At 47.4% G+C, this 27,257-nt stretch overlaps 2 protein-coding genes across 2 annotated transcripts in view; one reads left to right on the top strand and one right to left on the bottom strand.

Moving 5' to 3' along the window:
• Positions 1-14,599: 14,599 nt before the first annotated feature.
• Positions 14,600-27,230, bottom strand: LOC142254587 (betaine--homocysteine S-methyltransferase 1). Its single transcript, XM_075325709.1, has 9 exons — positions 27,055-27,230; positions 26,745-26,924; positions 24,026-24,158; positions 23,310-23,428; positions 22,069-22,260; positions 21,641-21,788; positions 20,447-20,629; positions 18,112-18,340; positions 14,600-15,277 (listed from the first exon to the last, which is right to left on the bottom strand). The coding sequence occupies exons 2-9, from the start codon at positions 26,781-26,783 to the stop codon at positions 15,103-15,105; spliced, it is 1,218 nt and encodes a 405-aa protein (XP_075181824.1). The 5' UTR covers positions 26,784-26,924; positions 27,055-27,230; the 3' UTR covers positions 14,600-15,102.
• The window catches only part of DMGDH (dimethylglycine dehydrogenase), a 129,087-nt gene continuing 128,888 nt past the window's right edge, over positions 27,059-27,257 (top strand). Inside the window, exon 1 of the mRNA XM_075325700.1 lies at positions 27,059-27,105. The gene's annotated coding sequence lies outside the window, so the exon portion shown is untranslated. The remainder of the gene's footprint in view (positions 27,106-27,257) is intronic.

Raw genomic sequence — 27,257 nt, 5'->3', positions numbered from 1 at the left:
ATATGGCGCTCATTTAACTTTGATGTTCAAAGTGGCCACCGTCAGCTGCAATGCACATCTGGACTCTGGACAGCATACTGTATCTTGCTGCATGTTGTGCAAAATGGTAGGTGACACGTGGGCACAAGCATCTGTGATACGTCGTCGTAGGTCCTGCAATGTTGGTGTTGGGGTCGCAAACACCTGCTGTTTGATGTGACCTCACAGAAAAAAGTCCAATGGGGTCAGGTCAGGTGAGCGTGGAGGCCACTCCACACAGCCATCATACCCAATGACTTGTAGGAAAGTATCTATGAGGTATCGCTTCACGTCCGCAGCCTTGTGAGTTTTACACGTTCTAATGATAGCATTTCTGTATGCAAGGTGTTGATTCGTATTGAATAGATGATGCCCTACAACTTTGTAATTCACTTTTTTCTCTATCTCGTTCCGTTTTTGAGATAAAAATGCTAACTCCGTTGTTTTCCATCAGGTGGCGCTATAGGTGGTTTCAATGCGTAGCACATGGCTACTTTACTATACCTAGACACCACTTCTATGCCTATAGCTGCCGCCGTTCTCAAGTTAATGGCGGTGGACACACTGTAGACTCTAAAACACCTCTGTGGGTATCTCTACAAGCATTCTTACAACTTTAGCAACAGATAAATGATATATCATATATTTTGTGAGGCACATCTTCCATGAATCCAGCTTGATATTCTAGCCACAGTTGTTTGATCAGATTGAAATCTTCAAAATTAGAGGCCAAGTCATCACCTTGAGCTCTTTTCCATGCTCCTCTAATAATTTCTGAACAATTCTTGCAGTGTGGCCATGTGCATTGTCCTGCCCCTGACATCTATATATATAATTGCCTTATTCTGTCTGTCTGTCTGTCATGCTCCAAAATTGTGTCACGGTGACATTGTGTCACCGTGACATGTCCTTACGGTGACACAAAGCTGATTGGCCGCTGGGTTCGCCATGGCCCCGCCCCCCCCACACGGATTGGCCTCTCGCCCCGGCTGCGCCCCCACACGGATTGGCCAGCCGCTCGCCCAGGCTCTGCCCCCTCCACAGATTGGCCTCTCGCCCTGGCACCCTGCAGGCATTGGCAACTCGCCCACGCCACGCCCCGCCCCCTCACGCAATAGACGTTAACCTGGCCCCCCCACCCCCCCCCCCCGCATTGCCCGAACTGACACGGTCACGGAGCCACAAATCCCAGGTGAGTACTGTACTCCCCCCCCCTTTCCCCCCTCACCAACGGGAGCCCACATCAGCGTACGCCGCCGCCGTATGCTGGTGCCACGCCACGCCCCGCCCCCCTCACGCAATAGACGTTAGCTCTCGCCCCCCCCCCCGCATTGCCCAAACTGACACGGTCACGGAGCCACGAATCCCAGGTGAGTACTGTACTCCCCCCCCCTTTCCCCCCTCACCAACGGGAGCCCACATCAGCGTACGCCGCCGTATGCTGGTGTGGGCTCCCGTGCGAGCGGGGGACGTGTTGCGCTGGTAACCATGCTTGCATAGTTACCAGTAAATCAAGGTCCTGCAGCGGCAGGACTTCCACACGCACAAACATAACAGCACACACACACGCATCATCAGATCATCACTCACATCAGATCGCACTCACTCTCACAAACACCTCACACACACCTCACACACACATCGCATCCACACACTCACAGCATCCGGCGATATCGCTTGCTTCTCGGCCTCGATACTGTGCTGTGAGCTTCCAGGACCTGCCGGAGGATCACATGGCCAGAAGCATGTGATATCTCCCGGATGTTGTGACTGTGAGCGCGTATGTGCGATATCGTCAGTGTCTGTGTGTGTGAGTGTATGCGATCGGGTGTGTGTGAGTGTATGCGATCGGGTGTGTGTGAGTGTATGCGATCGGGTGTGTGTGAGTGTATGCGATCGGGTGTGTGTGAGTGTATGCGATCGGGTGTATGTGAGTGGATGCGATCGGGTGTGTGTGAGTGGATGCGATCGGGTGTGTGAGTGTCGGCAGAGGAGCACGGCGTGCTGGAGGAGGCTGGGAGCAGAGAGGCTGATCATGGGGGAGGCTGGAAGGAGAGAGGCTGATGCTGGTGGAGGCTGATGCTTGGGGAGGCTGATGCTGGGGGAGACTGGGAGCGGAAGGCTGATGCTGAGGGAGGCTGGGAGGGGGAGGCTGGGAGGAAGGAGGCTGGGAGGAGAGAGGCTGATCCTGGGGAAGGCTGGGAAAGGGAGGCTGATGCTGAGGGAGGCTGGAAGGAGAGAGGCTGATGCTGGGGGAGGCTGGAAGGAGAGAGGCTGAGGCTGGGAGGAGAGAGGCTGATGCTGGGGAAGGCTGATGCTGAGGGAGGCTGGGAGGGGAAAGCTGATGCTGGGGAAGGCTGGGAGGACGGAGGCTGGGAGGAGAGAGGCTGATCCTGGGGAAGGCTGGGAGAGGGAGGCTGATGCTGGAGGAGGCTGGAAGGAGAGAGGCTGATGCTGGCGGAGGCTGATGCTGGGGGAGGCTGGAAGGAGAGAGTCTGATGCTGGTGGAGGCTGATGCTTGGGGAGGCTGGGAGAGGGAGGCTGGGAGAGGTAGGCTGAGAGAAGAGAGGCTGATGCTGGGGGAGGCTGGTAGAGGGAGGCTGATGCTGGGGGAGGGTGGGAGGAGGGAGGCTGGGAGGAGAGAGGCTGATGCTGGGGAAGGCTGGGAAGAGAGAGGCTGATGCTGGGAGGAGAGAGGCTGATGCTAGGATGAGAGAGGCTGATGCTGGGAGGAGAGAGGCTGATGCTGGGAGGAGAGAGGCTGATGCTGGGGGCAGAGAAGCTGATGCTGGGGGCAGAGAGGCTGATGCTGGTGCAGCATGGGGGATGGAGCACGATGGGGGGGTGCGCAGCATCGGGGATGGAGCATGATGGGGGGGTGCGCAGCATCGGGGATGGAGCACGATGGGGAGTTCACAGCATGGGGGATGGAGCACGTTTGGGAGTGCGCAGCATGGCGGATGGAGCACGTTTGGGAGTGCGCAGCATGGGAGATGGAGCACGATGGGGGGTGCGCAGCATAGGGGATGGAGCACGATAGGGAGTGCGCTGCATGGGGGATGGAGCACGATGGGGAGTGCGGAGTATGGCGGATGGAGCACGTTTGGGAGTGCGCAGCATGGCGGATGGAGCACGTTTGGGAGTGCGCAGCATGGCGGATGGAGCACGTTTGGGAGTGCGCAGCATGGGAGATGGAGCACGATGGGGGGTGCGCAGCATAGGGGATGGAGCACGATGGGGAGTGCGCTGCATGGGGGATGGAGCACGATGGGGAGTGCGCTGCATGGGGGATGGAGCACGTTTGGGAGTGCGCACCTCCCCCCAACACACACACACACGCACGCACGCGCACTGCACAACACACCACACACCACACACACACACACACACACACACTGGGAAACACAAACAACTGCCCTACACAGACACCCACACACACAGACAACGCTGCACACACACAACACCCAACACACAAACACCGCGGCACACACAAATATACGCACATACCGCACAACACACACATTGCACAAAACATACCTCCCCCCAAAACACACCACACACACACAAACCGCGCAACACACACACAACGCTACAGACACACAGCGCTCCACAAACAACACAACACACGCAACACACATACAACACCGCTCTCACCCCCCGTCACACCCAGACAACACCCAGAACATGTACAGCCCCTACACAAACACTTGGTAACTACACACAACAACATTATATATATATAACAAAAATCATACATGAACTACACAATACGTAAATTCTAGAATACCCGATGCGTAGAATCGGGCCACCTTCTAGTTGGTGGGTGGCTCGAGCGCCTCCGTACCCGGGGTCACTTCGCTCTGAAAGGGTGCTGGCGCTACTTAGGGGGTTGGTAGGTAGGTGTACGGCCGGAGCCGAGTTTTTGTTCGTGACACCACCCACGGGATGTGGTGAAGGTGTAGACACCACCGCTGCAGTTGCAGGGCACCCGGGGGGGAGATGGTTATGCAGCAAGATGTTAACCCCTCCGTGGGCAGGGATGATGGCCCCGGGACCCGTTGGGGAGAAGTAGCTGGGCGGTGCAGGGTGCTGCGTGGCCGGATGGCACTGTTGTACTCACTGTTATTGACACACACAAGTCTCTGGTAAACAAAGTTGATGGTGGTCGGTGCCCGCAGCCGGCTGCGTCTGGTTCCCCACCCGGTTCGGTAGTCTTTGCCTTTCTCCTGCACCGTGTAGTGTATGTGTAGACTGCCTGCGCTTCAGCAGCGGGAGTCCGCTCCCCGGCGTTGTATATGTCGGAGGAGCCCGTTTGCCCGCAGACGCTGGCCTGTGGGATCTCTCTGCCTGTGCGGTGGCTTTCTATCCCCCTCGGTGGGCTGTTGTCTTCAGTCGGGACTTGGGTGGGAAAGGACCTATAGTCCAGACCGCAATCAGTGAATTAACTCAGTCCAGTGGATTCTGGAACTCGTTTCAGGGTCTGAGTACTCAGGGTCTGAGTACCTCCCTGTGTGCTCCGGTTTCCGAGTCGGTTCCCCGGGTCGGTACCGGCGGGCCACTACCCTGTCCCGGTCCACCACGGTTCAACCGAGCCGTCATCCCGGCTCCTGCAGGCTAGGCCACCGTATGCCTCCTAGCCAAGGTACCAGGCCTCCAACCCTGGCACCTGTCAGACTGCTGCAGACCTGCTACACAGGCCTGCTTCCACTCTCCTTCACTACTGTCACTAATCTGCTGTTTCCTGCCTCAGGCCCTCTGAACTCTTCGGTGGGCGTGGCCAACCATCTTGCTCCGCCCCCCTGGTGTGTCCATCAAGCTCTGCGGGAGGTGACTAGGGTTTATGCTTTGGCTGGTGTTACCTTGTGTGGGACTGGTGTTGTGCGGGGCGCTATCTGTGACTACCTGGCTAGTCCAGGGCGTCACATACATATTAAAGGGTAATATCTTCACTGCTATCCCATAAAAAGATATAACATATTTACAAAAATGTGAGGGGTGTACTCACTTTTGTAATGTACCGTATATCACTTTGCATTGTTACATATTTACTCTTTTTCATTTATACATCAACTAGGTTCAGAGTGACTCATTGCCATTGTCGCGCCCAGGGATATTGGGTACTCGGTTCCGAGCACTGTCTATCTTGGGAATGTCACGATGGTCGCCGTTACCCGGGTCCGTTCTCTGGGCCCTTTTTGTAATGGAATACACCATTATATTTCATAGTATACAATTATTAATTTTCTTGTCACATATCAAGAAGTATTTGCTCCACTGGACTTCACATTACACACTCTATAGCTTTGATATACACTGACGAGTCAAAGAGTAACAATGTTTTGAACCTTTGACCTTCAGGCACCATATCTCACCATCCACTACAGCTTCGAATATTAGCCAACCTTGATTTTATAGACAATCATCTTGGCTATCTCATACAGAAATTTGACTTGCAACTATTTGGAATATGATTAGTTATGTAGATTTTCTTGTCATGATACTACATGGTTACTGTTTTGCTCCTGGTGGTCTTTTACTTCCTGTATAGTACAAATTACAACCTGTTCTCACATTCTCCAATAGCTCAGTGTGTTATTTGGTTGATTCCCAAGTAAAATGTCACTAGTTCAAATTGAGCAGCAGCCATGAAGAAGATTTCCTAAGAAAAGAAAACCAGCATCATCATCCAACTTGTCGATAGCGATCTCTTAGCCAACAAAATTGCCAAATTGCATCCTGTGAGGCCATGACAGGAAGAATACAAAATGAAGTTCATCATCCATTCAAAAGCCAAGAGGAGGACGTCCAGGCAAAATATCGGAGTCAATAAGCTCATCACAAGGTCTATCTGTTCTGGCTAGACAAACATGGCAGTGGAGGTGGCTCATATGCTTCATAATAGTGAGATCACAGACATCCATGTGTCGCGGGCGGAGGAGGGGACGCTGCGCTCACCCACTGCTCGGGTCCGGCTGCTGCTGCTGCTGCTCGGTGGTGGCTCGAGCGCTGGGCCGGATCCCGGGGACTCGAGCGGCGTTCCTCGCCCGTGAGTGAAAGGGGGGTTGGTGTGTGGTTTGGGGATATTGTCCGTGACGCCACCCACGGTTGTGGTGAAGTTGTGACACCACCGCTGCTCTGGACGGGGATCGCGGGAGCGATGACAGGGAGCAGCTTGGATGTTGGTTCTCCCCTCCGTGGGTAGGGGGTTGGTTGTCCCGGGGCCCCGGTGAGGGTTTTAGGGATGGCAGGCGGGTTACGGGGCCTGGTGAGGTGCAGGGTCACGGGGGCAGCGCTGTGCCGCACGGCACGGTGGTACTCACTCAGCCAGTAATTCACACAGAGTCTCTGGTCAAACAAATGGCTGGATGGACGGGTCCCACAGGCGGCTGCGGTTGTTCTCCTCCCGGTAGGTTGATGGTGACTGCCTTTCCCTGCACCTGTGTTGTGTTTACGGTTCCAGTGGCTTCCCACCGGTAACCCGCTCCCCAGCTTGGATGGATGCTGAGGGAGCCCCTTTTGCCCGCAGGCTCTGGCCCTGGGAACTTTAGCCTTGGCGGTGACTGTGTTTCCCTCTACAGTGTGAGCTGCTGCCTTCAATCGGGTCTTGGTTGCTGGGAAACCCCGGAGGTTCCCTTCACTAACGGATTTGACCGGTTTTACGGCAACTCCAAGCCTGGTCGGGGTCCGTAGGCCCTGCCGAATGGTGCTGGCTTCTCTTCGCTCCCCGATCCGGTACCGGCGGGCCACCGCCCGTCCCCGGTCCGTACGGTTCACTTCAATCAGCCTCTCCTGCAGACGGTCACCACCGTCTGCCAACCTTGCTGTATGTGCCCGGGCCACGCACCCGGACACAGTCAGGCTGCTCCTCTACCACTTCACTCCAAAACTAAACTGCCTCCTTTACCCGCCTCTAGGACTGTGTACTCCTCAGTGGGCGGGACCAACCGCCTGGCCCACCCCCTGGTGTGGACATCAGCCCCTGGAGGAAGGCAACAAGGATTTGTGTTTGACTTAGGTGTGCCTAGCCGGGGTGTAGGGTGTGTTGGTGTAGCACCTGTGACGACCTGGCTTGTCCAGGGCGCCACATTCCCCCTTAGTAAAATGCAGACCGTCTGCGGGCTGCCCGTCCATCACCGGTTTTATTTTCACAACTGAAAAAGAGTAAAACGGTAAAATCACATATAAAACATCATCAACATTTTTAACGGTATGACTTCCGCTCTTCTCCCACCCAAACAACCTGGCCCTGATGCTGCCCCTAAGAAACAGGCAGCACCCCTTGACCCCAGTCCAGCACCAAGTTGCCCGAGCGGGTTCTGTCTCTTTCAGGGGACCCGCGTCCATGGGGACCCCTGAACCCCCGGAGGATCGCCACCGGTTACGGTAGTGGCGGGCCTGGGCCATCTCTTTCCTCCAGGCCCATCCTCCCAAATCAGCCTCTCCGGAGGCGGCAACAGTTTCAAGCCAACCAACATTTTTATTTACATGCCACTAAGCTTGTGGTTGCCCTGCAAGTTCTCGGGCTTGTCCGTAAGTAGTTCCTTACGCAACGGTTGCCAGTAATTCACACAGAGTGTGACTGGATGGACAGGTCCGACAGGCGGCTGCGGTTGTTCTCCTCCCGGTAGGTTGATGGTGACTGCCTTTCCCTGCACCTGTGTTGTGTTTACGGTTCCAGTGGCTTCCCACCGGTAACCCGCTCCCCAGCTTGGATGGATGCTGAGGGAGCCCCTTTTGGGCGTAGGCTCTGGCCCTGGGAACTGTAGCCTTGGCGGTGACTGTGTTTCCCTTTACAGTGTGAGCTGTTGCCTTCAATCGGGTCTTGGTTGCTGGGAAACCCCGGAGGTTCCCTTCGCTAACGGATTTGACCGGTTTTACGGCAACTCCAAGCCTGGTCGGGGTCCGTAGGCCCTGCCGAATGGTGCTGGCTTCTCTTCGCTCCCCGATCCGGTACCGGCGGGCCACCGCCCGTCCCCGGTCCGTATGGTTCACTTCAATCAGCCTCTCCTGCAGACGGTCACCACCGTCTGCCAACCTTTCTGTATGTGCCCGGGCCACGCACCCGGACACAGTCAGGCTGCTCCTCTACCACTTCACTCCAAAACTAAACTGCCTCCTTTTCCCGCCTCCAGGACTGTGTACTCCTCGGTGGGCGGGACCAACCGCCTGGCCCACCCCCTGGTGTGGACATCAGTCCCTGGAGGAAGGCAACAAGGATTTGTGTTTGACTTAGGTGTGCCTAGCCGGGGTGTAGGGTGTGTTGGTGTAGCACCTGTGACGACCTGGCTTGTCCAGGGCGCCATACATGCAAGCACCATATGACACATGTTACACAAGTGTGGAATGGTGGCCCGAAAAAAAGGTGAAGAAGCCTCAACTTCAATATCATCATAAGAAGCGACAGTTCAAGTTTTCAAAAGAATAGGAAAAGCGGACAGTAGAAGATTGAAAATGGGTATAACACCGGTATCCCTGCACTGTAACCCCTGATCCTTTCAGTAGGGATGCCACTGTACTCACCACCACAGCCGGCCATCTGTGTCTCCACAACGTCTGTCTCCTGCTCCTTCTCCAGCCTTCAGGCATCAGGGCCTGTGCACATCGCGCAGGTCTCCTGGCAACATTATTAGGGCAGCACATGCACAGTAAAGTGTCCACAGACTATGGCTGGGAGTCGCTGTGTATTTAACACATCTCCCCCTGTTGGGAGGTGCTTGAGCAATTAAGTTCCTCTTGTGTCAGTTTCTGCTCGTACACCAGTCTGCTGTCTGTCTGTGAATCTGATCCTATCCTGCCTGTCTCCAGTCCCATCTCCATCCTGCTTGCCCTCCCATACCTGCTTGCCTTACTCTTAGGTCAGCTGCTGCAGTATCGAGGACTGCCCTGGAGAGGTAGCTGGTGCCTCACTATAGGGGGTCAGGGTTATGCCCACCCCTGCAGAAGTAGCCGCCACATTCAAGGTTATGTATAATGTTGTTTAATATATGTTGGATGGTATGTTATGTTAATAGCCACCAGGTGGCAGTGTGGTGGTACGGCTGTCCTGGCACCTGGGTGAGCAGAGAAAGGGTAAGGGGAGGAGAAGCTGGCTTATAACAGAACGGGTTATAGAGGGGAGAGCAGGAGAGCCCCCAGTAGTAGTGACAGAGAGAGAAGCCCACAATTATTGATTCTGATTCTAAGGGTCACCTCTACGATCATGCACAAAAAGGATTGGCTAACTTCATCCACAGAAGCGGGATATAGTCCGGTTAGTCGGGAGAAGGCGTCCAATTCTTCTTGGATTTAAACCTGAAGATTCCCTCTGCCAGACCAAAGGTCAGTTGCGCCCTCAGGTGTAGGGTATGTCTGGTTCCTGGCCTGAGCACGAACAGTGCCGTCATGAGCGGTCCTTAAAATATGCAAGCAGTCCCTGTGGGTGGGATGGGGCGGCCTAAAAGACTTTATGATTCAGTCTGTGCTAGTGATGGGGGGGATGAGGGGCCTAGCGGTGTCCTGTGGAGCCCAGGTGCCAGAAGAAAGGTCAGCCGTTAAATTAAATGCTGGAATGAAGTCGGAAGGGAACCCCTATGGGACCACGGATGGTACCAGTGTGAAGGTGTTGAGAGGAAAATGAGAAATGTGGTGAAAACAAATGCTGTAACCATGGAGAAGAAACCAAGTAAAGCTATGATGTTTAATGAGAGAACTGTGTAGTGGCATTTATTGTCTCGGAGTGAAAGTGAAGTACAGACTGGACAGTGCAGAGCCCATCCTTTAAGTGGTGCGGCGACGAGGAGGCATGGGGTTAACGAGCGGCTGCGCTACGGACTGTTGACTCCTGAATACACGGCTACCACTGCCTGCCCCGTGCCCGCTGCATCACCATCAGAGGTTCTAGTGAAGACCTGGTAGGCACCTAAAGAAACGGTGTCTTTAGCGCCCTACACTTGAAGCTTATGAGGTCAAAATATTATCTATTAAATGATTTGTATTTATCTGTAAGTGCAAGGACTAATTAAAAGAGCGTTCTCAAGTTGTTAAATTGCTGTAATTAGTTACATTGCTTTTTTACCTGCTGTAATTTCCCTGCAATGACAATCACAGCTTTATTTTCTCAGTGTGTACAACTTGTCTTCATGTAGTTTGGCTAGAAAGTGAACAGTAGTTACATTCCAGAAGAGGGGTTACCTCCTACAATCCCAGCCACTTCTCTCCCCAGCCCATTGATTTCTATATAGCAGTTATGGGCACCTCTCCTCCACCTCCTGTTAAAAATTCTGAAAAAGCCCCCACCATCTGCAGCTTTTGGAGCAGGACTTCTAATAATGTTGCTCAATGTCCGGATCTACAGTATGTGCTTGTTTATATGCATGTTATCTATATGTAAAGACAGTGATAATAGTGTAGACCAGGGGTCTCATACTCGGCTCGTTACATGGGCCGCACAGAGAAAAAAAATAATTTGGGGGCTGCATTTTTTGCAGGACAATGTGACATTTTTAGTGATACCATATTTTTTTTTCTATACACCTTTGTATCACTTTTTTTAATAATTTTTCGCTCTTTTTTTTTAACTTGGCTTGGTACGAATGTGGCGATAACAAATGTGCACTCCTGAGTATTTTTTTGGCTCTGTGTTTGGTATCATTGTCTTGCTGAAATGTCCACCCTTGTGTCATCTTCATCATCATCATCATCAGCAGCAGATTTTTATCAAGAATGTCTCAGTACATTTCTCCATTCATCCTTTCTTCAATTATGTGACGTTTGCCAGTGCCGTGTGCCGGAAAACAGCCCCACACCATGATGTTCCCACCTCCAAACTTCACTGTTGTTATGGTGTTTTTGCCTCCAAACATGTGTGTATTATGACAGCTAAAGAGTTCAATTTTGGTCTCATCTGGCCAGACTATTTTCTACCAGTATTTCACAGGCTTGTGTAAATGTTGTTGAGCAAACTTTAAACGCATTTGAACTGTCTTTTTGTTCAACAATGGGTCTTGCGTGGTGAGTGTGCAAACATGCCATGGAGGTTGAGTGCACTACTTATATTCTTTGAAACAATTATATTTACTGATCTAGGTCTTTCTGTAGCTCTCTACAGGTGATTCTTGGCTCTTGTTCCACTCTGACAATTATTTAACTCCTCTATCTGAAATCTTGTAGGGAGCACCTGATCGTGGCTGGTTTATGGTGATGTTCTTTCCACTTGTGCCGCTCCTGCAGCGGCCGAACCGCTCGGATACGGACGTCACTGCTCGTGACTCGATGGTCTCCGGACCCGGGGGCTAAAGGGTCACAATCGAAAGAAGAAGGGGGTATTTGCAGGGGAGATATATATGTTTGTGACGCCACCCGTGGTGTGCGGTAATAGGGAGTACCGCCACTGTCGTTGGAAGTATCCAGGATGATTGAGTGGGGCAGCTAGATGACGTTAGCCTCCACGGGTAGGGAAAGGCCCCGGCATCCCGGATGGTGGGATAGATTGCAGGGGGAGCGCAAGCTCGCTGGTTGCAGGGGTTAATCAGGTACTCACTCAGCAATAAAGCAGACGCTGACAACAGGGTAAACCAAGTCTCTGGGTGCCGCTGCCCTCTTGGGCGAGCTCGTCCGGGTCCCGTCCCCTACAGTACTTCCTGGTGGTCTGTGGCCTGCCTCCTGGCATCGTATTTTAGATTGTCCTTTGTGGCTCGTCAGCTTGGAGCTTTCCGGGCCCGCTCTCCACTCTGGCTAAGTAGAAGAGCCTGCTCTCAGGAGCTCACGCTTGCGATTTCAGTGGGCCGCTTGCTTGGAAACCCTATCCCCCTCGTTGCGCTAGTGCCCCCGATCTCTGAGCTTCATGGGAACAGTCCATAGAGGCCCTGTCCTCTGCAGGGTAATTGCCGGGTTTCTTGAAGCTTCTCCCCGACCTAGAGTCCGTGTACCCAGTCATACCTTCGGTCCCGGACTGGTGATTAGGCTCAGGCTGCTGACCGTCCTCCAAGACAGGTCCCAGGTACCTAGCCTCAATCCCCTACGACCGGGAGTCCGACTTCTCTAGTGTTATGATCCGGAACCATGGAAGACCACCATAAATCATTGGTAAAAGGTGACAAGAGCATTGGCAACTAATCTGGCTGCCATCCCCTTACTAACCATCAACACTAGAAGTAGCCGAGGGGTGAACTAACATCCTGTGAACCGCGAACCCAGCCAGAGAACTAGCTATCCTAAAAGGAAGGAAAGATGAATGGCAATCTATTTTCAGAGGCAGAGAGTTAAAGAATAGCAAGCCCCCCACATTCAAAGACTGCGGTGATATAGGAAAACACAATACACAGATAGATGATAGGATTAGCAAAAGTGAGGCCCTACTGACTAAATAGGACAGGATAGGAAAGGGACTGATAGTGGCCAGAGAAAAACCCTACAAAAATCCAAAAACCTGATAGTACAAAAAGCCCTCAGATCGCTAGATCTGAACTCAGTCCTATACTAGGCGCTCTTGTCATACCAATGAACAGAAAGTAGGAACCATACAAATTCAAGAAGCAACAAACACCTGGACTTATAGGAGCAATACTCCAAACATAGCTGCAGGAACTTCCCAGCTAAGCAACTGAGAGGGAAGATTCCTGCATGCAAATAAACTGAAAACAACCACAGTAAATGACAAACTCAGATAAGAGCAAAAAGAACCAAACAACAAATAAAGAGCCAAGCACTTTTCTGGGGTAGATGTGGTCTGGAGCAGGATAAAGCAGGCTGGTGTACAAAGAACAACTGGCATCCGGCATTGCCTATTTAAACCCTGGTCTGCTAGCAGGCTGAGAGTTAGCAATGGAAACGCCCATTGCTCAACACACCTGGTCTCTGTCCAAACCATTCCTGGCCACAAGAGGGAGCCTCACAACAGCAAAAGTATAACTGACATTCACAACACTCTAGGTCCAGACCACCATCTGCAACCTAGTCTCCTTTCCCCTGGGAGCTACAACTCCCAGCTTCCTCTGAGCTCCTCAGCTCGAGGGCTACCACTGAACTGACTTGACACCTCCCTGCCTGACCCCTAGGTGGGCGGCCCTATTCCAGCTTAAAGCAGCCCACTGGTGTGCCTGATAGGGTGTGGTGCAAGGTGTATCTAGGATTTGTAAATGCTGGTGGAGGCAGTACTGCAGGTTGGGTTCCCAGAACCATGGATGGGGAGGGTGGGGGGGTGTCGTGTTAAGCCCTGCACGGGGAGAGAAAGATTGTGCAGAACCCTATGACGACTTGAATAGTCCAGGGTGTCACACACTTTACGGCCTCATCATTGCTCACTGGATTGGCCAGTAGTTTAGAAATTCTTCTTTAACCAATTCTATAAGTATGTTTTGTAACAATAAAGTTGCGAAAGTCTTGCAACAGCTCACTGGTTTTACCCATAATGAGATGTTTTTTGTGTGTCACCTTCCTAATGAGACAGCATTTTATAGGCCATCAGTTGAAGCCACTTTCTAATTACTGATAGATTTAAGCAGCAGACATTACTTTCCATGGCTTTTTGCACATTCCCCCCCCCCCCATGTAGTCAATACTTTTAACCCTGTGTCATTTCTCATTATTACACATCACAATTTATAGACACATATGGATTGATTTCTTTGCCTGTGTGGATTGGATGGGCTGTGGATTTTGCCACGGATTTACCGAAAATCTGCAGCAGTGGCACTTCCAAGCCATTTCAATGGCATTTTGGAAATGCTGTGTCCATGCGGCGGATTTGCCGCGGATTTTGATCCGGAAAAATCTGCAGCATGTCAATTATTCTTGCGGATTTTGGGTATAGAATTGGGGGGGGGGGAATGCAGCAAAATCGCGGTAATCCGCGACAAAAATAAGGTGCGGATTTGCCACGAAAGTCGCGGATTTTCATGCAGAAAAATCCGCAGGTACATTCTACCGTGGACACAGCCTTTGAAGTAGATTTACTGACAAAAATTAATGACATGCTCAAAACTTTTCACCTGCTGTAGATCTATATATTACTAGATTTTTGGTTTGTGAAAGAAGCCTCAGGCCAGAACTGTGCAGGTGGCGACTATACAGTGGCACACAGAGGGCTGAGCCATTCTTTACTGCAGATCCAGGAGGATTGTGCGCCATTGTATGCTGCAAATTCTCTACCCAAAACACATAACTATCTGCAATGTAAACTGTGCATGCAATAGGAATTATTTTTAGGGGAGAGAATTTACTCATCTCCGAGCCTAGACTATAAGCTATTTTATTTATAATGTATATTCTTTTGGACTTCCTAGGGAGGGGGGGGGGGGGGTAGAGAAAATTATATATATATATTAGTTATTTTGCAGGTTTTAAAATGTATACTTCCTCCATGCCCTTCCTCCATACAAATATCTTCTTTAATAGGTTTAACACATTGTTTACTTGCTCCTAAGAATGCCTTCTCATAGTCTTGAAGTTTTGTTTGCAGTATAGTTGATAGCCACATGATGGCAGTGTTACCTTGTTAAAGAAAGGCTTTGTGTTAGAAGGTCCTCTAAGCCCTATGAAGAACAGCTACAGAACTTCAATTTGCAAAGCCTGATCCACCTCCAAATAAAAACATTTCCAACCATTCTTTACAAATATTTATTTGATGCAAAAAAACAAACAATGCATTGTCAGACTTATGGGATGTAGACCAGGAATCATTAGCACATATGGTGCGTCCACGCTTGGACAGATAGGTGCTGTACAGATGACAATATGAAGGGTGTCCAAGATTATGGCAGAGCGAAGGGTCACTAGGACGCCTGTATGGCTGTTGCGTCTTGGCTTTTATTTGTGCAGGTGGAATGTTCATCGCAGCAGAAGAGTGTACTGGACGTGTGGTCGGTGACTAGTGCACATGCTGCAACAAGGTCATGCTGAGACTAGGAATGGAGTCATGTCAGAACCACAGAGAGTCTAGAAGAACTAAATGTGAGCAATGGAGGATACAGCTAAAACCTTATGAGTAAAACTAGTATCAAATGCATAATCATTGAGGTTTTATTCCAGCAAAGTTAAATGTTACCATTAATATCTGACTTTTTTTCTACAAAAAGGGCATCAAATTATTGATATGAACAGAGTTGATTATAAGGATTGCTTTGAAAATAATTCTCTTAGTTGGCCTTCTGTAGTCGCCTCCTTCTGCTGCATCAGGTCGGCATCTCCTTTGGTCACTCCCCAGGCATCCGGCTTTGACATAGACGGACAGTAGGGTCTCCCTGAAGCAGGGTGCAACTTCTCCCAATAGTCACGCCTCGCCCTGCCCCGGAAAAACAAGAGCCAGGTCACATATCTTAATATGTAGTGTGTCAACAGGATCTATAGTTGGACTAGACAACACTGATAATGTGGAATGGGAATAGCATTTTTTTTTAAAGTATAAATGTCAGAACACTGTCATATCTCTGAAAGAAAAATGTATGTACTGTACCCTGCAAATATACATACCCATAAAGTGACCATTTAAGCCTTGGGGATAAAAAGCATAAACAGGGTTTATTACAATTAAATTAATACAAGTACTCAGATTGTAACTGCACCAATACCAATGCGTGTGTCTCTCCGCTAAAGGAATCCGCACCGTCGCATTTACAATCACAAAATTTTGCAGACATCCCATTTGTGTCAGGGAGCGTCAGACTATTTTTTTGAGAGGGATGGGGGGGAGAAGAATCAGCACTTTAGTTATTCACAAAAAAAAAAAAACAAAAAAAAAAAAACACACCACACACACACCCCCTAAAAACCTGCTTGCATTAAAGTCAATGAATCTGGGAGCTACAGGTCATTAACCCCTTCAGCCCCCGGGTGCGTGCCGGTTTTTTTTGCTCCCCTTCTTCGGGGGAGCCGTAACTTTTTTATTTTTCCATCAATCTTGCCATATGAGGGCTTGTTTTTTTGCGGGACAAGTTGTACTTTTATATGAAACCATATGTTTTACCATATAGTGTACTGAAAAACAGCAAAAAAATTCCAAGTGTGGAAAAACTGCAAAAAAAATGTGATCGCACAATAGTTTTTGGGATATTTTAGTCACCATGTTCACTATATGGTAAAAACTGATGTTTTGTTGTGATGCCTCAGGTCGGTGCGAGTTTGTAGACACCAAACATTTATAGGTTTACTTCAAAGGGGTTAAAAAAAAAAATTCACAAGCATGTCCAATAAAAGTGGTGTAAGGTTTGCGCCATTTTCCGAAACCCATAGCGTTCTCGTTTTTTTTGGAATCTATGGCTCAGTGATGGCTTATTTTTTGCGTCTCAAGCTGACATTTTTTAATGGTACCATTTTTGCGCAGATGCTACGTTTTGATCGCCTGTTATTGCATTTTGCGTAAAACTTGCCTAAGAATGTAATTTTGGCATTTGGTAAATGGCGTAGCAGCAAAAAAAAAAAAAAAAAAAAAAAAAAAAAAAATCCCAATCAGATTAATTGATTTTATATTTTGATAAAATCGGGCATTTCTGAACACTGCGATACCAAATGTGGATATTTTTAACCCTTTAATTTTCAATGGGGTAATTTGAACTTCGGTTGTTTTTTTGTTTTTTTTTAAAAAAAAAAACAAAAAAAAAAAACCAACAAAACTTTATTTTACTAGTCCCCCTATGGATCAACAATGTGATCGCTCTGCTGTATCTGCTGATCACAGCTATACAGCTGTAAACAGCAGATATGCTCACTTTCTGCTTCACTCTGCTCCGGGGAGAGTGAAACCGAGTGACTCATGTTAGCAACAGGTGTCATCACATGACCCTGTGCTACCATGACAACCACCAAAAGTCATGTGGTCATGGCGGTAAGTGAAAGTAATGGCTCCGCGCATATACATCTCGTTGCCAAATTTTGGCAGCGAGATGTAAGGGGTTAAAAGTTGCAGGTGGAAGGGATTCCACTTGTAACTTGCAGGCGCACGTCAGCTGTTAAAAAAAAAAAAAAAACATGGCGACCTGCCCACTACAGGGGGCGGGGATTAACCTCACACGAACCATGGATATATCCATCATGGGTCGTGAAGGGGTTAATAGGAGCTGTGATTCATTCCCTATGGCAACTAAGGACATTCATAGTATAAGAAGCTTGTGTGAGGTAATATAATTGGTAGAGACACACACACACACACACACACACACACACTTCGCTGCATTGCACAGGATAGTAACATATATTATATAGATATGTATATGTATACACACACACTCTCCTAATGAGCTCTGCAAGTCCCCACATGGACAGTTACCATTGGGCTGAGGTAACAGCAGTCCAGATTGAGTGTTAGGGTACCTTCACACTTTAGCGATGCAGCAGCGATCCGACCAGCGATCTGACCTGGTCAGGATCGCTGCTGCATCGCTACATGGTCGCTGGTGAGCTGTCAAATAGGCAGATCTCACCAGTGACCAGCCCCCAGCGACGTGCAAGCGACGCTGCACTTGCACGGAGCCGGCGTCTGGAAGCTGCGGACACTGGTAACTAAGGTAAACATCAGGTATGGTTACCCGATGTTTACCTTAGTTACCAGCTCACACCGCTTAACTTAGCGTGTGCAGGGAGCAGGAGCCGGCACTGGCAGCGTGAGAGCTGCGGAGGCTGGTAACGAAGGTAAATATCGGGTAACCACCTTGGTTACCCGATGTTTACCTTGGTTACAGCTTACCGCAGGCTGTCAGACGCCGGCTCCTGCTCCCTGCACATTCAGGATTGTTGCTCTCTCGCTGTCACACACAGCGATGTGTGCTTATCAGCGGAAGAGCAACAATAAAAAAAACGAACCAGGGCTGTGTGTAACGAGCAGCGATCTCACAGCAGGGGCCAGATCGCTGCTCAGTGTCCCACACAGCGAGATCGCTAATGAGGTCACAAAAAACGTGACTCAGCAGCGATCTCAGTAGTGATCTCGCTGTGTGTGGAGTACCCCTAAAACTCTTCCCTGATGTGTAGTGAGTGGTGGTGTATGACTTGAGGCACAAATCACCCTGTGCTCATCACTTACTGTAAAGGATTAACAAAGCAAACAAAATACAGAAGGTCTGAACTGATGGGTCACTGCCTTTGATGACAAATATAACAATGGAATATATCTTTGGTGCATACCTTGCTCGAACCCAGGGTTTAGTATGCATATCCAGTCCACTGCCCCAGCTGCCATGTTTCTCTGAACCAGTTGGTAAGAATCCTCTTTCTGGGGCCAGCTCCTCCGCTATAGCTCTAGTATGATACGGCTCAAACCCACAACATCCACCAATGTACCGGACTCCAAGATCATAGGCTGCTCTGGCATACTTGTGTATGTCCCATCTTGACACAATACGTGGTTCCAATGCTGAAATATATGTATTATATAAAGTGATCTTCAAGAATATGACAATGAATTCTGGTTACTTCCAGCTAGAAGATTTGAGAGCATGGCAACACATGTCAAAACAAAGCTATGCCAATGATGTGATTGTCGTTGCACCGCCATAAAACAAGTTTCTGGCTCCTGAGTTACAGTCATATGAAAAAGTTTGGGCACCCCTATTAATGTTAACCTTTTTTCTTTATAAAAATTTGGGTTTTTGCAACAGCTATTTCAGTTTCATATATCTAATAACTGATGGACTGAGTAATATTTCTGGATTGAAATGAGGTTTATTGTACTAACAGAAAATGAGCAATCCGCATTTAAACAAAATTTGACCGATGCAAAAGTATGGGCACCCTTAACAATTTCTTGATTTAAACACGCCTAACTACTTTTTACTGACTTACTAAAGCACTAAATTGGTTTTGTAACCTCATTGAGCTTTGAACTTCATAGGCAGGTGTATCCAATCATGAGAAAAGGTATTTAAGGTGGCCACTTGCAAGTAGTTCTCCTATTTGAATCTCCTATGAAGAGTGGCATCATGGGCTCCTCAAAACAACTCTCAAATGATCTGAAAACAAAGATTATTCAACATAGTTGTTCAGGGGAAGGATACAAAAAGTGGTCTCAGAGATTTAAACTGTCAGTTTCCACTGTGAGGAACATAGTAAGGAAATGGAAGAACACAGGTACAGTTCTTGTTAAGCCCAGAAGTGGCAGGCCAAGAAAAATATCAGAAAGGCAGAGAAGAAGAATGGTGAGAACAATCAAGGACAATCCACAGACCACCTGCAAAGACCTGCAGCTTCATCTTGCTGCAGATGGTGTCAATGTGCATCGGGCAACAATACAGCGCACGTTGCACAAGGAGAAGCTTTATGGGAGAGTGATGCGAAAGAAGCAGTTTCTGCAAGCACGCCACAAACAGTCGCCAGAGGTATGCAAAAGCACATTTGGACAAGCCAGTTACATTTTGGAAGAAGGTCCTGTGGACTGATGAAACAAAGATTGAGTTGTTTGGTCATACAAAAAGGCGTTATGCATGGAGGCAAAAAAAAACACGGCATTCCAAGAAAAGCACTTGCTACCCACAGTAAAATTTGGTGGAGGTTCCATCATGCATTGGGGCTGTGTGGCCAATGCCGGCACTGGGAATCTTGTTAAAGTTGAGGGTCGCATGGATTCAACTCAGTATCAGCAGATTCTTGACAATAATGTGCAAGAATCAGTGACGAAGTTGAAGTTACGCAGGGGATGGATATTTCAGCAAGACAATGATCCAAAACACCGCTGCAAATCTACTCAGGCATTCATGCAGAGGAAGAATTACAATGTTCTGGATTGGCCATCCCAGTCCCCAGACCTGAATATGATTGAACATCTGTGGGATGATGTGAAGCGGCTGTCCATGCTCGGCGACCATCAAACTTAACTGAACTGGAATTGTTTTGTAAACAGGAATGGTCAAATATACCTTCATCCAGGATCTCATGAAAAGCTACTAGAGGCTGTTTGTTTTTACAAAAGGAGGATCTACAAAATATTAATGTCACTTTTATGTTGAGGTGCCCATACTTTTGCACCGGTCAAATTTTTTTTTTAAATGCGGATTGCACATTTTCTGTTAGTACATTAAACCTCATTTCAATCCAGAAATATTACTCAGTCCATCAGTTATTAGATATATGAAACTAAAATAGCTGTTGCAAAAACCCAAATTGTTATAAAGAAAAAAGGTTAACATTAATAGGGGTGCCTAAACTTTCATATGACTGTACATAAATTAAGAGATTCCAGCTGCCATGGGTCAAAGTAGGGTTGTGCACGGTGCCTTAAGGATGACTTTACTGCTAACCTAAAGACCCCCCCCATACACAGATAAGTCTCATGTAGATGGGGGGGGGGGGGGGGCCTCCCAACTTTTCAGATACATGATGTAAGGGAAGAGAAGGATCCAGCATGTCCCACTTCATGGTGTAACAGCTATGCTTTGTTGTTATGAGCATCCTTTATTACACAAGTTCTGAATGTCAGAAGGTTAATAATTCCCCCATGACCATGTTAATTTATCACTAAACTTACCAAAGGGAAATTCTGGCAGGTCAATGAAGCCTTGCTTTCCACAGTCAGGTGTGTGATATGCAAGTGGTTGTGTCATCAGATGAGCCTTGACATTGGCTGCGGCCAAACCTTCCTTCATCAACTTCACGGTCGCCACACAAGTCATTGGGTCGAAATGGCAATTAATGCCAACCACAGAGGCCCCTGGAGTTCATGGTAACATGCCAACAAAAGTAATAGAAAAGGCCTTAGCATATAACTGTAGGCACAATTAACATAACGTCGATAAATGTGTGTCATTAGATATCTGAAAAATCCTAGTAGGTTTTAATCCAGATAGAGGGCTTTTCAAATATGACTAGAGTCATCTAACATAATCCAGTTATATTTTCCTCAGTATTAGACAACACTGAATAGTAGGGTGGGTACTTAAATTTTCTTTCCTTACAGGAGAGAGAATTTGCACAATTTTCTCCCCACCCCCACCTGAGAGTTGTATGCCCCCTCTCCCCAGTAATGTGCATGTTCCCAGCCCCTCCTGTGATGTACAGCAGTGTCATTGTGCATGGCCATGTCTGTTAGTGAGTGCCACCAATCAGTGGAGCGAGTAAGGCTGTTGTCAGCTTCCTCAAATTAAAAATACCTTTTTAAAAAATTTATAAATATAATAAAGTGTATAGATGTCTATTTGTGCATTTTTGTTTTTAAATACTGTATGTATGGTTACACTGAGGGGCTGCACCATGGAGCGAGGGGCTTTATACATATGACTAATGGTGAGCGGTGTGAGGTGGTGTTTGGTGTTTTGGGGGTGTAGCACCAGAGTCACTACACTACCTTGCCCCTCCCCACCAGAGACATCAACTCCTTATGTATATGGGGCATACAAAAACCCAGAGCCGGCCCTGTTTGCAGAGCTCCAGCTCATTGACCAGGTCAGCAATTGTGACTTTCCTCATCTCTATTATCCAGGCTGGCACAACAGCATGCCACACAACAGCCTGGCTAATCGAGAAGGGCTGGGAGATCACGAGCGTTGCAGGCCTTCAGCATGCAAAAAAATAACAGACTTCGTGAATGGACCAGAGTCTCATGAATCTATTCTTGCATCTCAACTCTTCACAGTAGTTCCTAGCTATACAAGTTATGTCTGAATCCACCCCGATCATATGAGTGTAACTATGTGCCACACAGAATCTTAAAAATGATATGTACCAGCTTTAGCCAGCCTGACTGCGCAGTCTCCAGGAGAGACACCATTTAAATCTCCTTCTGGACCAATACATAAAGTGGCTGCGACCGTCTTTCCAGACTCTTTTAAGACTTCTACTGCCCAGACAGCTTCTTCCACATGTTCAAAGTACTAGAAATAGACAATGGAATATTAAGCAAGAGGTTACAATGGGTACAAGAGAAAAAGAGTCTCACTTGCTCTATTTTTTGCTTAAGGGGTTTTTCACACTTGTTCTCAATATCAACATGGATTGGCCAACCTCCCCCCCCCCCCCCCCCCAAAGTGGCCAGATGTGAACAGAGAATGGAGCAAAACATCACAGCTCTGGTCACTGCCTTGAGGCCTCTCCCGAGTCCTGCAGCTCAGCCACTATTTTCATAGGAGCTGCAACTTCTACGGCTCAGGTTACCTCTGCAATAAGAAAATCCACATTCTTCTTTACGAACACGTCCAGCTGTTTTCGGAATATAGTCTTCACATCAGATTCACTCTTGCAGCTTAGATATGAAGGGGTTTGACTGACTCCTCCAGCAACCAATGCGTCACCTTCATTCGCAACCTCCCTTGCGATGTCACAAGCCGCTTCATTCACTTTTTGGCCCTGAAAGTGTACAAATCAGTCACAAAAACAAATTTTAATTTAGGCAAATTAGTGATGACTACTACAGTGGAGTGTCTAAAGCCAGATATAACCTACATATACTTTTGGGCAACACGCAAATATGACATTTTGATTTGCATTATGCCCGATGCACAGTACAAGCTTTTAGCTTCATCTGCCTGAAAGCTTTGAATACAGTAAGTACAATTTAAAGTCCATCACTAAATGGGGTTTCTTTGGTTACTTTTGTAGAGGGGATTCCAGTAGAAAGATTTTTTACTTTCTTTTATCAGGGTCTCTACCCTCTGAAACAGTTAACAAATCATGGAAAACCCATTTAATTGTAAGGGCGCTTTATGTCTCTCAATGAGTACAAGGCAAGTATTTGCAAATCAGAAACAACTTGTTCCCCCCTTTGTTCTGTGACCATGCTTTAAATACCCAAAATGGTGCAGCCCTCTGCTCATGTGGACTTAGCCTTAAATGACATTTGTTTATTGCATCTACCTTTACCCAATTACATTCCTGTGTGACTGCACGAGTGTGACCCAATGCTAAACCTAAACCCTGACTTGGTCCTACTCTGCTCTGTCCTAATAGATACCACACCCGAAAATTGTTGTTCCACTATTGATTCTGTCTGGCCACAGTTCAGTGTTGTGTCAACATTGCAGCATCCAGCCGCAGACATAAGGGTTCATATCCGAAAAGACGCACTACGGGACATTATACTCCATTATGGAAGGTACTATACAAGTTAGTGTACTGCGTGACTACATTAAGACTAGTAATGAGTGAGCGCGACCGTGCTCGGGAGCTCAGTACTCTTAATGAGCAGTTGGATGCTTGGATAGGCATGACTCGTGTACCGAGTATAATGGAAGTCAGTGGGGAAAATGCAGAAAAATGCTAGAGTTTCCCACAGACTTCCATTATACTTGGGTACTCGAGTTGAGTACATCCATCCCCTCATTCTGAGTACTGAGCACCTGAGCATGGTCGTGCTCACTCATTACTTAAGAAATCTTTATTAATACATAAACACTCACGGAGATTTTCTCTCCCACGTAGTTCCCTCTGTTCTCCAGTTTATCATCACTGGCATAGAATGTAAATGTCTGCATTACATTTGCTCCGGCTCTGAGGAATTCCCTGTGCAGCTGTCGTACTGTAAGACAAGAAAATAATGTATAATGTAATTCCAAAATGTTACCGGGTGCAGTAAATTGATCCTGCCGGGGTAAAGTCTTAGGAAACAGTGGTCATTGACTACTGGATACGGTACTTCCTAACTATATAGGCAATTACACATTAGTAAAATTAAAGGGGGTTTCCAGGTTAATGACAGGCAATCACTTCCATTGCAGGACTTTCCCACCCCCCCGGGCAGATCATCAATATCAGATCAGTGGGCAACACTCACTACTCAGTGAACGCAGCTGTGCCGGTCAGCTCTGTCCACCTGTCTACATACAGCTGCCACCAGAGCTGGGAACAGCTGACCAATTGAGGTCTCGGGTGTCCACACCCCCATGGATCTGATATTGATAACATTCATGGGGGTGTCATCAAGAAGGGGGAAAAGAAAAAAAAAAAAAAAATTAAAGATATTGAATTGTATAAATACAAATAACTTAAGTTTGTCTTGTAGACCACTTAAAAATAAGAGAAAACATTGAAAATATATTTTCAGTACACAAAGATAGTGTGTTTAGGGCTATACATGTGTAATGGCAGCAAACACTGATCACTAGCAGACGCTCACCTGCTTCTGGATGCTCTACTGCAGCTTCCGGGGTCCATGGTCCCGCTTTCACATACCCTCTTTTCTCCAAGGCAAAGACAAAGCCCCCATCTCCAATAACAATTTCCCCTGCATCAAGCCGCTCCAAAAGGCCCTAGAATGAAATAAAAGTCCACTAAAGAGTCAGAAAATAAAAGCCTGAAGGACTCCTCGTCACAGGTTTAGACAATATAGGCCTCTGCCTACAAAGAAAGAAGCTGCATACTACTTTGTGCATGTACTAATCCCCCTCCTTTCACATGCTTATATTCTGCAATACTAAAGCTGGGGGTCAAATCTGACATTGTGACCTTGTACCAGTCTTGTTTAATAAAACTGGAATTTAGAGCCTAAGAAAGCCCTAGTGGCCAGTGTGAGGACTGGAAGATTTCTATTTTATTTATAATATCTTATAATATCTAAAGGGAACCTATCACCAGTTTTTTGCCCTAGAATGCTGTATATAAGAGCCCAGGCCATGGTGTAAAACATAAAAAAAAACACTTTATAATACTTACCTAAAAGGTCACTGCGGTGGATGTGGCTCAAATGGGCGTCTTTCGCCTGCTCTTTCGGCCATCTTTGTTCTCCATCTTCTGAAGCCGCGGTGCATGACACGTCCGACGTTCTACATACTCGGCGGCATTCAGGTCTTGAGCAGGGCAGATCAAAGTACTGTAGTGCGCATGAGTGGGACCGGCAAGTGTGTATGACGTAGATGCGTCATACACCGCAGCTTCACAAGATGGAGGACGAAGATGGCCGAAAGAGGAGGCGCTGGCATTGGAAGATGAACACGCCCATTTGACCCACATCCACCGCAGTGACCGTTTTAGGAGAGTATTATAAAGCGTTTTTTTATGTTCTACACAGTGGCCTGGGCTCTTATATACAGCATTCTAACATGCTCTATATAAGAGCCCACTGGTGCTGGCCGCACCTTATAGGGCAAAAAAGTGGTTATAGGTTCCCTTTAAAGGATGTTGTCCCCTACTTTTATATTGATGGCCTATCCTTAGGTTAGGTTATTAATGTCTGATTGTCCGGGATCAAACACCACGCACCCCACCAATCAGCTGTTCTCGGTGGCGGCAACAAGCAGCCGGAAATGCTCAGTTTCGGCGCTGCGCGTCTTAAATACCAGCCAGGTACTGCACATCTGCCTCCTCTTGATTTGAAAGGGAGGCAGATGTGCAATACCCATCCTCAGCCGCTATCAGTTGACAGCAAGAAATGCTCAGATACAGAGCTGGCCTGACACTAAGAACGGCCGATCAGCAGTGGTTGCCGGGTGTCTGACCCTGGCTGATGAGACATTGATGACATATCCTAAGGATAGGCTATTATTGTGAGATTAGTGAACAACCTCTTCAAAAGCGAAGAGAAAAAAAACAAAAACAAAAAAAGGGAGCGTCATGTTCCATGGGATGCAGAGGGAGGTTTTGTTCTTTCAAAGCATTGTACTCATAGTACGGAATCAGAGACACTCCATGTGAGGGAGTTATGCCGTATGTGGCCACCTGGAGGACACCTAGACCGCCTGCGACTCTAGGCGAATCCTTGCGCTGATCAGCAGGTACATTCAGAGCAGATAGTTCAGTGCCAGCCTTGGGATTGAGCCACAGATCCTCTAGTAATTGCATGTCGGATTGCCATAGGCAGATCTGACACGTGTGAACATATCCTAAGTCTTGCTACGATCTGATGTAGGAATGCATTTTGCTTACATAAACAGCTTCCTAATAAAATTAGAGTAATACAGTTATTAAAATAAATAATCATCATTAGTCAAAAACTTAGATCATAAAGCTTTGGAGGCAGACGCCACATTGTAACCTTTTCAATACTAAGCCCCCCTCCCCTATAGGTTGTGATGGAGCAAATACATAAAATACACACATAGAACGAAGGAAGAATCTCATAATAAAGGTCTCCAGAATTGAATTCTGCAGACTTCCTAGAGAGGAGTAGAACTAAAATATAAAGTCACGGGGCATCATTTTACCATCTGTTAAAATGTCTTGGAAATTTTCAGTGGGGTGGGGGGGGGGGCACAGATTTATATAGATTCAGTATAAATACCTTCCCCAAGGCTAGGGTTATGAAGACTTTTTGGTTACATTCCCATTGATTTTTTTTTTACCTGCAGAGTTTCTGCATCTAATGTATGTCTATGGGGAAATTTCACACAAATTAACATGCTGCGGTTTTAATCTGCAAGTCAAAAATAAGCAACGTCTGCATAAGACTTCAGGAAACCTTCCAGGTTCTGTGACACATGTCCTTAGAGTATGTGCACACATTCAGCGTTTGCAGCAGAAGAGAAAAAAAAAAAAAAAAATAAAAAAAAATCTGCACATAATGATGTGATGCCTTCCAAAACATGTTTCTTCTATTTATTAAAATGGGTGAAATCTGCACCGAAAAAAAGCCCCAAAGAATTTGCAAATTTAAATCTGCAAAGAAAAATAAGCAACGTGTGCATGAGACTTCATGATTGTCATTCACTTTGCTGGTACTAGGGAATCCTTCAGGTTTTGTAACAAATCTGCACAGAAATAAAGCACAACGTGTGCGTATATCCCAAAATTAGTCTGAGATAATACAAAAAAAAAAAAAAAAAAAAAAGAGAAAAACCTCCCTAGAACACTATACACTACTATAACACTATTTCTTGTGACCCAGCAGCGCTGACTCTTACCTTCTTGGCCTGCCCACTCTTTGCTCCAGCTGGTGCCATCTCTGTAGTGGATAAGCTATTAGTGCCAATTGCAGTATCTTTTTATATAAATGGGCAGGCGGGTGGGTCTACATCAGCCTGTTTTCTGCTCTCTGATTTGTGGCCTTATCCCCCACCTCCTCCTGTTATTCCATACTCCACCTATTGGCAGACACCACATAGAGACATCAGCTATCTGCAGTGCAAACATTTGTCTTTTTAGTAAATGTTAACTTGTTCTTTCCAAAATATAAATATATAATGCAACATAGTAACAATGTGAGCTTCTTACCTGCATTGTGCAATGCTACACAGAGAAAGTCAAGCTGGTAAAAGTTTCCAGGTATCTCTTATGCAATGGAAGGAGTTAATTTTGGGTCATCTCTTTTACACTTTGTTACCATAAACTGGTGAAACTCAATATTTTCTTTACTGATGCTGAATATTCCGCTGCACAAAGACCCCAGAGGATTGTAGATGAGTCCTGTTGAATGT

This window comes from Anomaloglossus baeobatrachus, chromosome 1, assembly GCF_048569485.1.
Source record: "Anomaloglossus baeobatrachus isolate aAnoBae1 chromosome 1, aAnoBae1.hap1, whole genome shotgun sequence".
In the NCBI taxonomy this organism is placed as follows: Eukaryota; Metazoa; Chordata; class Amphibia; order Anura; family Aromobatidae; genus Anomaloglossus; species Anomaloglossus baeobatrachus.
The sequence above is the reverse complement of the archived record's forward strand: the minus strand, read 5'-3'. Positions and strand labels throughout refer to the sequence as shown.

Excerpts from the sequence above, each read along its gene's own strand:
- LOC142254587 (XM_075325709.1), bottom strand. The coding sequence starts at position 26,783 with ATGGCACCAGCTGGAGCAAAGAGTGGGCAGGCCAAGAAG. Across the intron at positions 23,429-24,025 it reads AGTAGAGCATCCAGAAGCAG|TACGACAGCTGCACAGGGAA; the intron begins GTGAGCGTCTGC and ends CTTGTCTTACAG. Across the intron at positions 15,278-18,111 it reads AAACCCTGGGTTCGAGCAAG|GGCGAGGCGTGACTATTGGG; the intron begins GTATGCACCAAA and ends TTTCCGGGGCAG.